At 56.2% G+C, this 14,147-nt stretch overlaps 2 protein-coding genes across 2 annotated transcripts in view; both read left to right on the top strand.

Annotated features, from left to right (window-relative positions):
* The window catches only part of VOLCADRAFT_98169 (uncharacterized protein), a gene marked incomplete at both ends in the record, with an annotated part of 12,877 nt that extends 5,090 nt beyond the window's left edge, over positions 1 to 7,787 (top strand). The window contains 14 exons of the mRNA XM_002957092.1: positions 59 to 175; positions 500 to 967; positions 1,417 to 1,602; positions 1,723 to 1,773; positions 2,230 to 2,313; positions 2,832 to 2,923; positions 3,674 to 3,929; positions 4,214 to 4,508; positions 4,727 to 4,767; positions 5,528 to 5,569; positions 6,014 to 6,116; positions 6,556 to 6,695; positions 7,044 to 7,215; positions 7,636 to 7,787. Coding sequence (XP_002957138.1) covers positions 59 to 175; positions 500 to 967; positions 1,417 to 1,602; positions 1,723 to 1,773; positions 2,230 to 2,313; positions 2,832 to 2,923; positions 3,674 to 3,929; positions 4,214 to 4,508; positions 4,727 to 4,767; positions 5,528 to 5,569; positions 6,014 to 6,116; positions 6,556 to 6,695; positions 7,044 to 7,215; positions 7,636 to 7,787 — 2,199 coding nt within the window. The remainder of the gene's footprint in view (positions 1 to 58; positions 176 to 499; positions 968 to 1,416; positions 1,603 to 1,722; positions 1,774 to 2,229; positions 2,314 to 2,831; positions 2,924 to 3,673; positions 3,930 to 4,213; positions 4,509 to 4,726; positions 4,768 to 5,527; positions 5,570 to 6,013; positions 6,117 to 6,555; positions 6,696 to 7,043; positions 7,216 to 7,635) is intronic.
* A 617-nt stretch (positions 7,788 to 8,404) lies between these two features.
* The window catches only part of VOLCADRAFT_98168 (uncharacterized protein), a gene marked incomplete at both ends in the record, with an annotated part of 6,918 nt that continues 1,175 nt past the window's right edge, over positions 8,405 to 14,147 (top strand). Inside the window, 13 exons of the mRNA XM_002957091.1 lie at positions 8,405 to 8,444; positions 8,648 to 8,808; positions 9,305 to 9,450; positions 9,672 to 9,725; positions 10,052 to 10,106; positions 10,276 to 10,404; positions 10,840 to 10,958; positions 11,201 to 11,300; positions 11,755 to 11,857; positions 12,089 to 12,162; positions 13,031 to 13,127; positions 13,297 to 13,454; positions 13,919 to 13,969. Of these exons, the coding sequence (XP_002957137.1) occupies positions 8,405 to 8,444; positions 8,648 to 8,808; positions 9,305 to 9,450; positions 9,672 to 9,725; positions 10,052 to 10,106; positions 10,276 to 10,404; positions 10,840 to 10,958; positions 11,201 to 11,300; positions 11,755 to 11,857; positions 12,089 to 12,162; positions 13,031 to 13,127; positions 13,297 to 13,454; positions 13,919 to 13,969 (1,287 nt within the window). The remainder of the gene's footprint in view (positions 8,445 to 8,647; positions 8,809 to 9,304; positions 9,451 to 9,671; positions 9,726 to 10,051; positions 10,107 to 10,275; positions 10,405 to 10,839; positions 10,959 to 11,200; positions 11,301 to 11,754; positions 11,858 to 12,088; positions 12,163 to 13,030; positions 13,128 to 13,296; positions 13,455 to 13,918; positions 13,970 to 14,147) is intronic.

The raw sequence follows: 14,147 nt of genomic DNA, 5'->3' as shown, positions 1-14,147 counted from the left end.
GTCTCCCACCCCTCACTCTCTCTTTCACCCTCTCCTCTCTCTCTCTCACACCCATAAGGCGCTCTCTATCACGGACGCGTCCGTCATAGACAGATTCACGTGCCAAGCTGCCGTACAACCAGGCATGCTGCGCATCTGGGCGAGCGTACTGCAGCATGGACCGCACAGCATCAAGGTACGGCACGTACGACTTGTACTGCAAACGTGTTTTCTTTTGTCGAAGGCTGTGGGAAAGAGACGCCAATGTTCTTCCGATTTCCCTCCCTTTTCCATTCGATCATCCTTCATTCCGGGCCCCCGCACTTCCCGACAGCATCTAACCTCCCCCCCCCTCCTCATTAAACGGAAACCCCCCCGCACGACCCAAACCCCCACTTACCCCCAAACCCACCACCTGTTCCTCCCCTTTTCGCTCTTTGCATGTGATACCCCAACAATCCCCCCAATAAAGCATCTTGCCCGCCCAACAAAACACACACACGCGCGCCCGCCCGCGCAGGCTCTTATGGTGCCCGTACCCGCCCAACTTGTGGGCTCCACCTTTGGCAAGGCGCGCTGCCAGTACGCGGATGCCGTACTTATCGGTATCATGCGGGCTAACGGAACCAACGGTAATGCGATAAATGGAACCGCCAGCAGCAATGGCGGCGGCGGCACCGCAGCGGCCGCAACTTGCTTCACAACCACCGACGGCGGCAGCGCCGGCGACGCCGCCGCCGCTGATGCCGCCAGCTACAGCCTTCACATGGACGTCCGTGATCTGGACGGTTGGGAGTTGGCGGTTGGCGATGTGTTGGTTATGTTTGTTCCGGCGCGTGTAGCGGGTGTACCACAGGCGAGTACGGCGACGGCGGCGCTGTTTCCGCCGGCGGCGGCGGCGGCGGCGGAGCGCATCCGACGCCATGTCGGCTACAACGCCCCCCCCAAGCGCGTCATCATGGCGGGCTACCGCTGGCAGGATGTTGCGGTGGGCGGTAGTGGTAGTGGTAGTGGATGGTGCCGTATTGTTGACGTGGCGTGTAATGCGGGTTTGGGTGGTTGGAGTGGTGGTGCTGTGGAGAAAGGGGTGAGGAGGAGGTGAGGGTGAGGGGGCGTCGTACACTCGTGCGGCTGGTCGCCGTGCACAGTTCCGTACCGGTGGGTGGGCAAGTCTTGTTGTTGTTGGATCCTCCCGCACCGACCTCGGGGGGTTGCTGCCGGTACACGCCATGAGGTTGTGCCGTACGTACGGTACTATGGCAGGATCGTCATGTACGACCTTTCCTTTCCTTTCGCGGCGCTCGCTTTCCTAATTATTCCTCTTCTTTCTCTCCTCCTTTTCCTTTTGCCCTTCGCCTCCGCTTTGCAAACTAAGGGTTCTTATATAAACTCACACCGACCCATCAACCCCAACCACCAACCACCAACCACCAACAGGACGTGGCAGCGGCCTTCTCCGACTCCGCCCCGGACGGCAGCCAGGTCACCTTCATCCTCCCCCACCTGCCCTCTGAGGGGGAGGGGGAGGGGGGGGGGAGTCCGGAGCTGCCGGGGTTCTCGGGTTCGTGCCGGATACGTTACGTGGACGCGAGGGGCCCCATGATCAGCCTGAGGGCCCTACACGTGAGCGTATGTATGTATGTATGTATGTTTGTGTGTGTGGTGGGTTAAAGCTGCGATGTTATCACCAAACTTCAACGAACCTTCAGTTACTAACCGTCAACTGTCAACCGTACCGCGCAGGAGGCAGGCATCAAGACTGCGGATGCTGTGGTGCTTCGGCCGCCCATCCAGGTCAGCAACTGAGAGCAGCGCTGCAGCGGCCTCATTCGGTTGAATACCGTTGGCAGTTAATGGTTGTTGAACAGTTAGTGGTAGTTGATTGTACGACTGGGACGGAAAGGAGTAGTTTTCGCCCTTTCTTTAGGCACTTTTGTAGTACTGTGGAAAATGTTAATCTCCCAAATTTAATGCTTCAGCTTCTCCTTTTAGTGTTGACCTGCTGTTGGTGCTGTTAATGGTGTTGTTAGTGTTGTTGTCAGAAACTAATTGGTTTGAGCCGGTGGATCGACCCGTGGGAAGGGCAGTCCGCATGGTCCCGATTCTTCCTCCGCCGCTCCTCCTCCTCCTCGTCGTCGTCACCCACTTTGGGGCTTCCCCCGTTTTTCTTTCCTCTCCGGAGGGGTTGACGGGTTACCCACTCACGAATGCCGTACTTGACGATTTGATATGCCGTACACTGTACAACAGGATATGGAACGCTGGTGTGCCAAGAAGCCCGTGACGGCCCGTATTCGAGAGGCGGATGCGATGGTAATGGCGGGACTGATTCAGGTATGTATGTATGTATGTATGTTGTTACAGGGTGGTTAAGCTTCACCAGTGGCCGCCTTCCCGAGGCAGTTCCCTGCTCTCCCCTGCTAGAGGGGCACCCTAATCCGTCACCCCATCCGACTTCAGAATGTATTCGTTGGGTTCAGCAACTCACCACCAGCATCCAACCAAATCTAGCGGATCAACGGCGCATCAACTTAGTTCCTGGTCAGCTCGCAAGTATGTATGTATGTATGTCTGCTTGCATGTCTGTATTTCTGCCTGTCTGTCTGTCTGTCTATACGTGTCTGTATTTGTGTATGTTAGGGTGTATGCGCCCTTAGGGAGGTTGGGGAGACGGAGAGAAGCGTGTGCGTGTGTGTATGTGTGTAGGCGTAGGGGTGCGTGTGTGTGGGTGTGTGATGGGGGCGTGGACGGCATCTCCCACGCGGATGATTCATGATGCCTAGCAGAACTTCTTTCATTGATTCGTTATTGCTTTTGTTCGCTTTTGTATACGGCAATGCAATATCACGCAGGTTCAGGACGCGGTGATTGCATCAGGTCGTACGGATCCACCGCACGTGGTCGCGCGGCTCAACCGTTACGGGTCAACGGAAACGGCTCTTCGGTAGGTGGTTGGTAGTTGACGGTTGTGGACGTTGTTTCTCGAATGCAGTTCTGGTTTTTCAGGTGTTGTTCCTGCGGTACCACGAGGCCATCAGGCGCAGCGCCCCCTCAACCGTTTCCTCCGCTCTGCCGTCGTTCGTCATGGGGTTTGAGGTTTGTGGATTGTTTTGCTTGTTTGTTTTCGTATCCGTATGTTCGTGAATTGGTGTTGCGGTTTTGGCGGGGCAGAGGTTCCGGGCACTCTCCGCACACATAGAAGCTGCTCCGGGTCGCCTCCACCTCCTCCACCTCCACCTCCACCTCCTGCTAGGGGCTTTCCCCCCACCGCTCCCTCCCTCCAGGCCTCCTTCACGCCACACGGTATTTCCACCCCGCTGCCGTACACGTCATGACCTTCCCTCCGCTGGACGCTCCCCTCTGAACACACATACACACACACGCACCCCCCGGGTGCCCCCCGGGTGCTCCCCGGGTCCCCCACAGGTATTTTGAGATGCTTTCTCCCCCAGCGCCACCACAGCCACCACCACCTCAACTACAGCAACAGCAGCAACAGCTGCAGCAACTTCAGTTACGACAGCAACAGCAGCAACAACAACAACAACAGCAACAGCAGGCTGCTCAAAATGCGCAGCATGCGCAAACCGCAGACAAAGAGGCCACAAACCACCACAACCACCACAGTTGGTGGTTGGTGAGGTGGCTGCATTCAGAGACTTCCACCACCACGACCACAAAAAACACACCGCAGCCGCCACAGCAGCAACAGCAGCAGCAGCAGCAGCCGGCCTTATCCTCCCAGGCACATGTACAACAGCTACAGCCGCTACAGCCTGAGCTACAGCTGCAACGGCGAGCTGCAGCCGCAAAGCCATCACCGCCAGCTGCCGCCCATTGTCCACAACAGCTACAGCCGCTGCAGCCGCTACAGCCGCTGCAGGATCAAGTCCTCGAAGACCCCCGGCGACAGAATCACATCTGGCGGGGACTCCTGCCACAACACAGACGTACGGCAACGACGACGGACCTCCCCGCAGCGGCAGCGGCGGATACGGCCGCAACTACCGCAGCGGACGGTTGCAGCCGCCGTCACCTCACCAACCGTCATGGTCACAGATGGGCCTTACCCTTGCTGCTACGGCGAGGCCACCTCACCGAGCTGAGACCTGACGGCAATCAGGATCATGCAGGCGCGGCAGTAGCAGCCGTACCTCTCAGTGCCGAGGGTACTGTTACTGTTACTGCTACTGCCGCCAGCACTCACACGGGGCAACCCTGCGCTCACACACAGACGCAGACGCAGACGGTGGTTGTTGGTCAGAGCAATGGAGCACACCCACCGCCGCATCACTGCCTGCCGGGGGGTCTGACGCTTCATCTTCCCCTCATGCCGGCGTTGCATTTGCCGGGTAGCGGTGGTGCCAGTGGTGGTGGTGGTGGTGGCGGAGGCGCGGAGGCGGAGGCGCCGCCATTGCCATCTTCATCCTCCACGGGGATGACGGCAAATTTTCCAGCAGGAGCCGCTGGAAGTCCGCTGGCTCATCAGCTGCAGCAGCCGCCGCCGCAGCAGCAGCAGCAGCCGCATGGTGCGGGTGTTGGGTCGTCTTCCACCGCGGCGTCGGTGACATCGGCGGGAGCTCCAACCTCTTCCAACCCCCACCCTCATCACCCTCATCGCCTCGAAGCTCAGGCCCCATCCCAACCCCAGCCTCAATGCCAACAGAACCAGCACCAACACAACCACAACCACCACAACCACCAGCGCAACCGCCACCGCCCTGAGGGGCCCCTGGCGGCCATGCAGGCAGTCATGGCGGGGGCGGTGCATCCAGCCCTGCCGATCGGGTGAGTGGTGTGTTAAGACCAGCAAAGCGCCGGACCCCCGTTGGGTCCTATTGATGTGGTTACCATTCACTGGTATATGAGTGTCATTTCGGTCATTTCACGTGTTTACCTTCTTTAACTCGTTTTTTTTACCTTCTCCAGCTCGATAGCGACTGAGCACTGCCGTACCTTGCCCCACACCCCCAAATGCGTGTACGTGTACGGATACGTGTACGGATACGTCGCGCATCGCCACCCCAGTGATGAAGGGAGTGCCGGCACGTTGTCCCAAAGCCAAGCAGACCACCCGGCCAGCGTCGTGGGTACGGCAACAGGTACGGCAACAGGAGCGAAACCAGTGCTAACGCGGGCGTCAGCAGCCGGCCAGGCTGATGGCGGCAGCGGCGGCGCCGGCGGGTCGCAAAATGGCGGCGGTACGACATCGGGAGTTGCTATGAACGGCAGCAGCGGTGTTGGGAGTGGGGTCAGCGGTAGCAGTGGCGGGAGTAGCGCAGGCAGTAACAACGGCGGCGGCAGTAGCAGTGGCGGCGGCAATGCTACAACTCAGGCAGGCAGTAGCAGCAGCGGCAGTAACCCCACACCTGGTGACGCCGCTGCTGCCGCTGCCGGCGGCAGCGGCGGGTCAAGCAACGGTAGCAGTAGCGGCAGCAGCGGCACGAGCAACAGCGGTAGCAGTAGCAGCGCATCCAGCACCAGCACCGGCGGCTTACCCGGTACGGCAACTGTGTACGACAAGCGGCCCATCATCCGCAACCCGGAGATCTTCCTTGCTGATGACTTGATCGGCGCGTTGCTCACGCAGGTATGTACGGCGAGTACGGAAGTACGGCTTCTTGCATTGCCCAAAATACGCTTTTAAATTGACGAATAATATATACATATATGTATATATATGTACATATATATGTACATATATGTATATATATGTACATATATGTATATATATGTACATATATGTATATATATGTACATATATATGTGTATATATGTATATATATGTATATATATAATAATTCATTGAAGTTGGCAAATAATAAATAAACATAATGGATACGTCAAAAAATTAAAGAGTTTTAATTAGAATATTACTATTTTAAATCAGATATGGGTGTATGGAATACGATTAAAGGGCTTAATGACACGATTGATATGGTCAATGGGGAAATCCCTTCTGCATCCCTTGGGTATGCGTGATGTCGTTCTGTATGTCGTTCCATATGTCGTTCCGTATATCGTTCCTCGGCAGGTCGCCGCCCAGCCCAGCTACACCCAGCTGGTGTCGCAGCTGATCAGCAAGGACGGCGCTGAGCTGTACCTGCGGAGCCCGGCAGTGTTCAACATCGCCCCGGGTGCGGGGTTGTGTGCGTGTGTGTTTTGGTGTCGGGGGGGAAGGAAGGGGGGGGAAAGACGAACCACGAGCGAGTGAAGCTGCTGCCAAAGAAAGAGCGCTGCGGCAGATATAGGGAGGGGGGGAGGTGTGTGTGGGGGGGGGCGGGGGTTGACGGGTCGCGAGGAGGTGAGCGGACGTACGGACGAACCTTGTGTGTGTGTGTGTGTCGGGGGGAAAGTACGGTGGGTGTCTTGTCTCATGATATCTCACACATGTCACAAAACTGCGATTAATTTATTTAAAATATTTAAATAAGCAATCAAATAAGTAAAAATTATTTAAATGATAAATAAAAAAACATATTTATGATTTTTTAATATTATTAAATAAATAATAAATTTTAATATTATTTAAAAAAAATAAATAAAACCTTATTTGCCCTGCCTGCTTGTGTACAGGTGAGCGGCTGTCGTTCGCCGAGCTCACTGAGACCTCCCGGCTGCTGCGGCAAGTGGCGCTGGGGGTGGTGCGTGCAGACGGCCGCTGCTGCCTGGTCCCCAAGCCACATGAGCTTCTGGACTTCAAGCCCGGGGATCAGGTGCTCGCGCTGTCGGACGATTACCGGATTCGAAGAAAATAACTTCTTGTCGTTGTTGTTGTTGTCGTTTTATACCTGGGGTGTGGGTGTGGGGTGTGTGAAACCCATTGCCGTACACATGCAGTACGGCTCAGCGTGGATGGTGACGTGGAGCATGCTGTTGCCGGCGGCACCACTTCCCGGCGGCGTGAAACCGCTCTGTGTCGCCGTAGCAGCTCCAGCCCGGGGGCTGCCTACGCCGGCGGAGGCGACGGCGGGGGAGCTTCCGCCGCGGCGGCGGCGGCGGCGGCGGCGGCCACTGCCACATCCTCCTCCTCCTCCTCCAGCCCCACTGCGGCGGCGCTGCAGCCAAGCTGCTCTCTGCCGCCGCTGGACAGTGACCCCGCTTCGCAGGGGACGGGAAGGGGATGTACGGCGGGTGTCGCGGCTGGCCCTGACGGGGACGGGTGGTACGGCAGGCCCCGGTTGCCATCGCCCCGCCGCCGCCCCGGTCGAATAGTGCATGGCCTGGGGCGGCGAGGTGCGCATGTGCAGCGAACAAGCGACCGCAGGGTCCTGGAGCAAATCGCGATAGGAGAAGAGAAAATGGGAGAGGGGGGGGGAGGCAAAAGGAGTCAGGGATGTTTGTGGGTTACGTCACCAGGGTTTGGGTCAGAAGGTCGTTATCTCGAAATCTGTCGGTTACCCAACCGAAGCGACCGGTTGGGTTGTAGCTGCTGTACGGCGGTCGGTTACCAACCCTGTTATATGCCGTAGGGGTTGCGGTGTGTGCATGCATATGCTGTGCGACGCACGCTGCTGCTTCCCCTCATATGCTGCATTGATTGCTGTGTGGCCGGTTTCGAAGTAGCTGATTAGCCCAGTTTAGCTCAAAACTTCATGAATCTTGTCGCTGTGGAGGTGCTGCAATGGCCACCAGCTCGTCGTCCGTCGCTACCAGGGCAGGTAACGGCCCGGGGCATCATTCCTTCCGAGGACTACGACTTTCAAAGGGCACACTCTTCTGCGCTAAACACTGTAGAGTGTCGTACATTCTACATCACAAAATGCAAATCCCGTACATGTGTACAACCAAGAATCGAGGCGAATTGAGCTGAAAGGGACTTGGTGCTATGTTCCGGGGCCTGTAGTTTTCGCCACAGGTATTCAGCAGGTGGCTGATTGTAGTGGCCAGCGGTGGTGTCTGCAGGCATCAATTTGCTGGCCCGAATACAGGATGTATTGGAAAGATCTTTGCCGAAGTCCAATACGCGCTCCTCTGCGACTTTCAATATGAGCTGTTGTGATACACCCAACTGGCGTCCGGGATTTCCTTGACTGCTGCAAGGTGTAGACCATAAGGAGGGCTTCATGCCGTAATTTTAAGGGTTACGCTCCGAATCCAATTTAAAAAACGATGTCAACAAGGATTACCATCCTGATAAAAATAATTTAGCTAAAGTGATGCATGCTCTACTGCCTGGCAACATACATCTCAGCGTATGGGCCGCCTGATCCCTACATTTTGTTGGTCAACTGTTTTTGCGACAGTTATGTGATGAATTGCCAACGATAAAAGTATACTATTGCAAAATAATCTACGATAAAAAGTTAGTTCAGTTGGAGGACGTACCTGGTATCATAAATTCATTTCGACGTCAGGCTAATATGGCCTGAGCTTTCGACCACAGTAATAAATATCTTTACCAACCTGAACAACACCTTAAACTATGGAAGCCATCGTAACCATCGCAGGGTGGCTGTTGCTTGGTGAGTGATACATAGCCTATTCCGGTATCGCGCATGCTGCACATCCTATCTACTACCCAACAAGTCACGGCGCATCCTGGAATTCCAGGTCTCGCCTTCTCAATCTAGTCTCTGGCGGCGAGGCGTTCTTCCTCCCCACGCCGGGCATACCATGTCCTCCCGAACCCTGACGATTGCACCTCCCCTTACCCATGACGCGACAGCGCTTATTTCCGGCAGCTTCCAATTGACCTCAACTGCTATATCCTCTGGCTCCTGGGATCAAGCGGCCGCGAAGCTGATGCGTCCGCATGCCAGAAGAAATCTTCGAAATGCTGGCGATGAACCGCCTGCTTGGACCATGTGCCTGGACACCTGCAACAAGGTACCATATAAAAGAACCTTCTTATCGCCATATTCGCACATTTGCTCCGAACTTTCTTGTTTGGCGCCGCATTCCTCCATTCAGCATTCGAATGCCAAGCCAAGCCCAGTTCCTAGAAGGGAGACACGAGCCTGATTCGCTATCTGCCCTCAAAAACGGACACGAATCATGAGTCGCCTTCTGTGTTAAAATTTCGGGGACACGTGCTATCGTTGTACGGCAGGTCGCAGCCGGATGGATATCCCGTCTGTGACCTGCCCACCCGTTCGTAGGTGCCTCGTGTACAGACAGTACTGCACACGTGCTGCAGTAACTACCCGTATTCATTATCTCGGTGTGAGGGAGGGGAGGGAGGAGAGGGAGGGGAGGGGAGGGGATGGTTGTATGTAACGGCCTAGAGAGAGTTCACCGAGGTCGGGACACGGCCCCTCGCGTGTGTGTGTCACATCCCCCTACCCCTCCTCCCCCGCCATATCCTCCGTACATGCGCTTGCAGGCCAGGAACGAGGTCTGTGAGGAGGGCCGCCCCGGCAAAGTACCCGTCAAGATAACGCAGTTCATGGCGTACTGCGATTTGGGGTGGGTTGGGGTTTCGGAGCGGGTGTGGCGGTCATGGGCGAGTGAGGGTTTCACGGGCTACTGGTGAGTGGGGACAGTTTTGCCTGGTTGCTTGATTAGGATATATCGTGGGCCATTGTTTATTCCTGGGGGGCCGTGCTTCACACGTGTTTTTTTTGTGTGTGTTTTACACATTACTAGTTGCGTTTCCTCCGTGTCAAAATCTCCCCCCCTAACCCCCTAACCACAACACCGACCCACCCCACTCACCCTCAACCGGCCGCCCTTCCTGACACGCCGTACAGCACTGACTGTACGGACTGCGGGCCCTGGTCCACATCCGCTGTGAATGTGACATGGTGAGGTCTGTGTGTGTGGGGGTTGGGAGAGCAAAAGGGGGGAACATGGTGAGACGGAAGGGGGGAATGCGGGGTTTGGGGAGCTGGGGTGAGACTGTGTGTGTTTGGGAGCCGGGGAGTCTTGCCCGGGAGTGGGTCCGGGTTGGGGGCGGGGGTGGGGCCAGAACACACTCCCCCGATCTCCATTTTGGTGGTCCACGTTGTGTATGTAAGTATGCAATATGCATGTATGTATGTATGACTTGCGTCCTTGGGAGTGTTTGTGTGTGTTTTCTCATTATATGGTAGCAAGTCGCCGTACAGTGCCGTACACTCTCGCTCTGCAGGCAGGACCCAAAGGTCGTCGGACCAGTTCGTTTCCTCAAGGCCCGCGACTTGCAGGTATGTATGTATGTATGTATGTATGTATGTATGTATGTATGTATAACCGATCCATACCCATCCACGCGCACCCGCAAAACCCCCCAAACGCTCCCCTCATGATGCCGCTTCGGGTGGTAAAATACGACACATATACGTTTACAACACGCACGATCCCCATGTACGGCAGGTCCGAGTGCGCGAAGCCGCCGTACACCCCAGTATACAGTTCAAATTTGCGTACACCAACCCGGAGCAGGACTTCGATGTGTCGTACCATATGGATGGCTCGGGAATCGTGGAGGCGGGAATCACCACGGTGGGGGCTGTGGGGGGGGTGTATGTGTGTATGTGTATGTGTGTATGTGTATGTGTATGTGTGTTTGCGCGGTGGTGGGGAAGAAACTTCCCTTCTTGGGGTGCAAGAGTCCAAAACGGTTGGTTAACTGCTCTAACTGACACCTTTAAAGCGCCCCTAACTGCATCTCATCGTCTTATCCCCAACTGCCGTAGGAGTGTCCAAAGCAAAATGGAGAAACAACCACCACCCCCCGGGAGACTCAGCCCCAGTAATCAGGGTTTAGGATTTCACGGGTTTAGGATTGATGTCGTGCGAGGAAGCTCGACTTACGCGCGGGTGAAGATTTGTTTTAAACCCTAAGTTACAAGTCCCCCTGTCCCCTCCCCCTCCCTCCCCCATGTCCCCTCCCCCCCTCCCCTCCCTCCCCCCCGCAATCCGCTACCTGCCGTACAGATTGTGTACCAGGTGCTGGCGGGGCGGTGCCTGCGAGAGGACGGCAGCAGAGCGCTGGTGGTGGATGTGGGAGCCAACTTCGGCTGGTTCGCGGTCCTGGCGGCCAGGATGGGGTGCAGGTGGGGGGGGGGAGAAGGGGTTAGGGAGGTAGGAGGAGGATGGAAGAGGGGGTATGGATGTTCATGTACCAAGTCATGAAGAAACAAAAAGGGAAGCGAGGAGGGAGGGGGGTGAGGGAGGGGAAGGAGGAAGTCACCCGGAACGTCCAACTCGTCCAACCCCTTAATTTGCCATTCGCCTCCTAATGATGCCTACTGTACGACAATTCGCCACCTAATGATGCATTCTGTACGACAAACAGGGTCATCGCCTTCGAGCCCGTTCCGTTGTTTCGATCTTTCTTAGAGTACAACATCCACCTCAATGACCTGTCCAACCTGGTCGAAGTTCGATCGTCTGTGGTGAGGGGGGTGAAGCTGGCTCTGGGGGTGGAGGGAGTGTGTGTGTAGGTGTAGGGGTGTGTGTGTGTTGGTGTGTGTGTGTTGGTGTGTGTGTGTGTAGGGGTGTGTGTAGGGGTGTGTTGGGAGAGGGGATAGGGAGGGTGCCGTGGGTATGGGAAAGGAGTACGGGGAAAGGGGGTAAGATCTATCTGCTTTGAAAAAAGAAAGAGGGGGTTAGAGCGTCGGGGGGGGAGAGGGGGCCCTGGAGAGGGGCACGGACCCGCGTGATGTGTATTGATGCAAAGTAGTTGTCCAGTCAGCCTCGTGTTCGTTGAGCCGGTGGGTTGGTGGTTAAAGTGCATCCTGCCCTTGCGCTTTCCCGCAACCCCACCCCCCAATCCATGAACACACACTTATACACACACGCTTATACACAAACCCCTCCCCCACCCCCTCCCTCCACCCAACCATGCAGGTGAGTCACGAGAGCGGTACCCTGATGAAGATGGTCGTACCCGCCCGGGGCATCTGGGGTACCGCGGGCATTGACGGACTCAACATCGACACTGCCATTGAGAGTGGGTACTTGGGGGGGGGAGGGTGAGGGGGGGGAGGGTGAGGAGGGGGAGGTAGAGGCGGGTGAGGGGGAGGAGGAGGGGGAGGGTGATGATGAGGGGGAAGGGGGAAAGGGGAGGGGGAGGAGAGGAGGGGATGTTTATTATAGTAAAAAAGATATATCTTTGTACATGCACATCCATACATCCCCCCCCCCTACACACACACACACTCCCCTGCACTGCGGACGCCAGGCAGACACCAAACCATCGACGTGCCCAGTGTACGGCTAGAGGACGAGATCAAGAGTGACGTACTGCTGCTCAAGGTAAGCCGCACTGCGTCTTACCCGGTGGTGTGCTGTCTGTCGTACCGCACGCCATACATACACATTACGAAATCACCATTTTTTCGTTTCGTTCCGGCCTGTTTGGACTTCGCATGCGTGTGGATCAGTAGCACGGGATTTATCAACCCGTACAAGTATGTCGTACGATATGTAACTACTGCAACCGAGCATCAAGCGCTACCAGCTGCTCGTACGATACGCTGATTCCCGCTGTGTGCCTGCCGGAACATACATACATACGGGCGTACATACACACAGACATACATATAGGTTAGGCACTACTGGTAGAGCACGCACCAATGCCCCCGGGAGATCCCGGGATCGAGACCTGTCAGGGTCAAAAATCCTTCCGATGGTGGAAGGTAAAGTGCCCCTAGTTGATGGACGGTGGTGACCTGGGGTAAAGTTAACCTGCGAGCCGACCAGGAACGGAGTTGGGCCGCCGTCGACCCGGCAGATTCCGTTGGATGCTGGTGGTGGGTGCGGAACCTGAGCGATCCACTGAGAAGTTGACTAGGGGTGACTGGATGAGGGTGCCCCGAAATACCGGGGAAGGCAGGGTTTCGCAGGGTAGCGGCCGCAGGTTGAAGATATACCCCCCTGTTCCACACACACATACATACATACATACATTCACGGCACATGGCGACGATAACGACATAGATCGTTTCAGGACGAGGCCCCCGAGCCGCAGCTGCAAGGCTACAGCCATCGGGTCTGCGACATTAGCTAGGCTGGCCGTACACTCGGCATCACGGTTGTGGATGGTGTCGTAGCAACCAACCGTTGGGTTGAAGTACTCGCCGTACATGACGTACATGTCGGTGCCCCCGCGCCGCCCCCGCAGGTTGATGTGGAGGGGTGGGAGTGGTCCGTGATGCAGGGGGCCGCGGGGCTGCTGCGGGGCTACCTGGTGGAGAACGTCATCATGGAGTATTCGCCAGGTGGGTTTACGAGTGGTAGTTGGTGGTTGTAGTTGGTGGTTGTAGTTGGTGGTTGTAGTTGGTGGTTGTAGTTGTTGGTGGTAGTAGTTACTGGGGCCCCCTCTCCCTCCCCCCTGAATACACATACACACATACATACACGCGCGTGCTCCCGACGTAACGCCCGCAGGGGCCCCCGAGCGGCATTTCAAATGGGACCACATGCTGGCCCACCCAGCCATGTTGTACGACATGATCACCAAGTACGGATTCCGTATTGGGCACATCGGTGACGCGGACAAACACATCAGCGCGGGCTGGGATGCGCCACTGCCCCCGCTGCGGGAGGTGGGAGGTGGCTGAGGGGGCCTTGGGGCGAGGGGAATGCGTGTGTGTATGTGTATGTGTCCGTGTGTACATGCGTGTTTTTTGGGGGGGGTTCAGAGAAAGCTTCGGATTATGGTTATGGTTAGAGACTTCAATGAGATCTTAGGGTTGGTGGGGGAGTAGCTGGGGTAGGGGGGTTGTTTAAAAAGGCGAGGAGCTGTCGTTCTGGGCAGCAGGGGAGGGGAGGGGAATGGAGGGGAATTGGGAGGGGAATATGGAGGGGAATGGGGGATGGGGAAAAAGGGCGAGGAAGGGCGGGCTGTGGAGAGAAGTTAACAGTCTGCCAGCTGCCTTGACACGACACATGACACGACAGGATGCCCCACAGAACCTGAATGTGTGGCGGATGTTACTGTGGTAGGCCAGCGGTACAGGGCAAATGTACGACGTGGATCGCCGTACATGTGTACCTGTATGACATGCAGGTGACGCTGGAAAATCTCAAGTACGACATTGAGGACGTGAAGCGGTGGCAGGTGTGTATTCCCGGGGGTCATTATTGCTATGTATGTGTGTGCCTATGTGTGTTTCCAAGCCGGGGATTTTGGGTTATAACATTATATAGTACAATATTTGGGTTTGTTATGTACCCGGCCGGCCTGCGCTTCTCTGTCGACCTTTCTCCCTTCCCCCGTTTCCCCCCCCCCCCCGACC

Source organism: Volvox carteri (genome assembly GCF_000143455.1).
Source record: "Volvox carteri f. nagariensis unplaced genomic scaffold VOLCAscaffold_69, whole genome shotgun sequence".
Classification (NCBI taxonomy): Eukaryota; Viridiplantae; Chlorophyta; class Chlorophyceae; order Chlamydomonadales; family Volvocaceae; genus Volvox; species Volvox carteri.
Note: the sequence above shows the minus strand (reverse complement) of the source record. Positions and strands in the feature narration are given on the sequence as shown.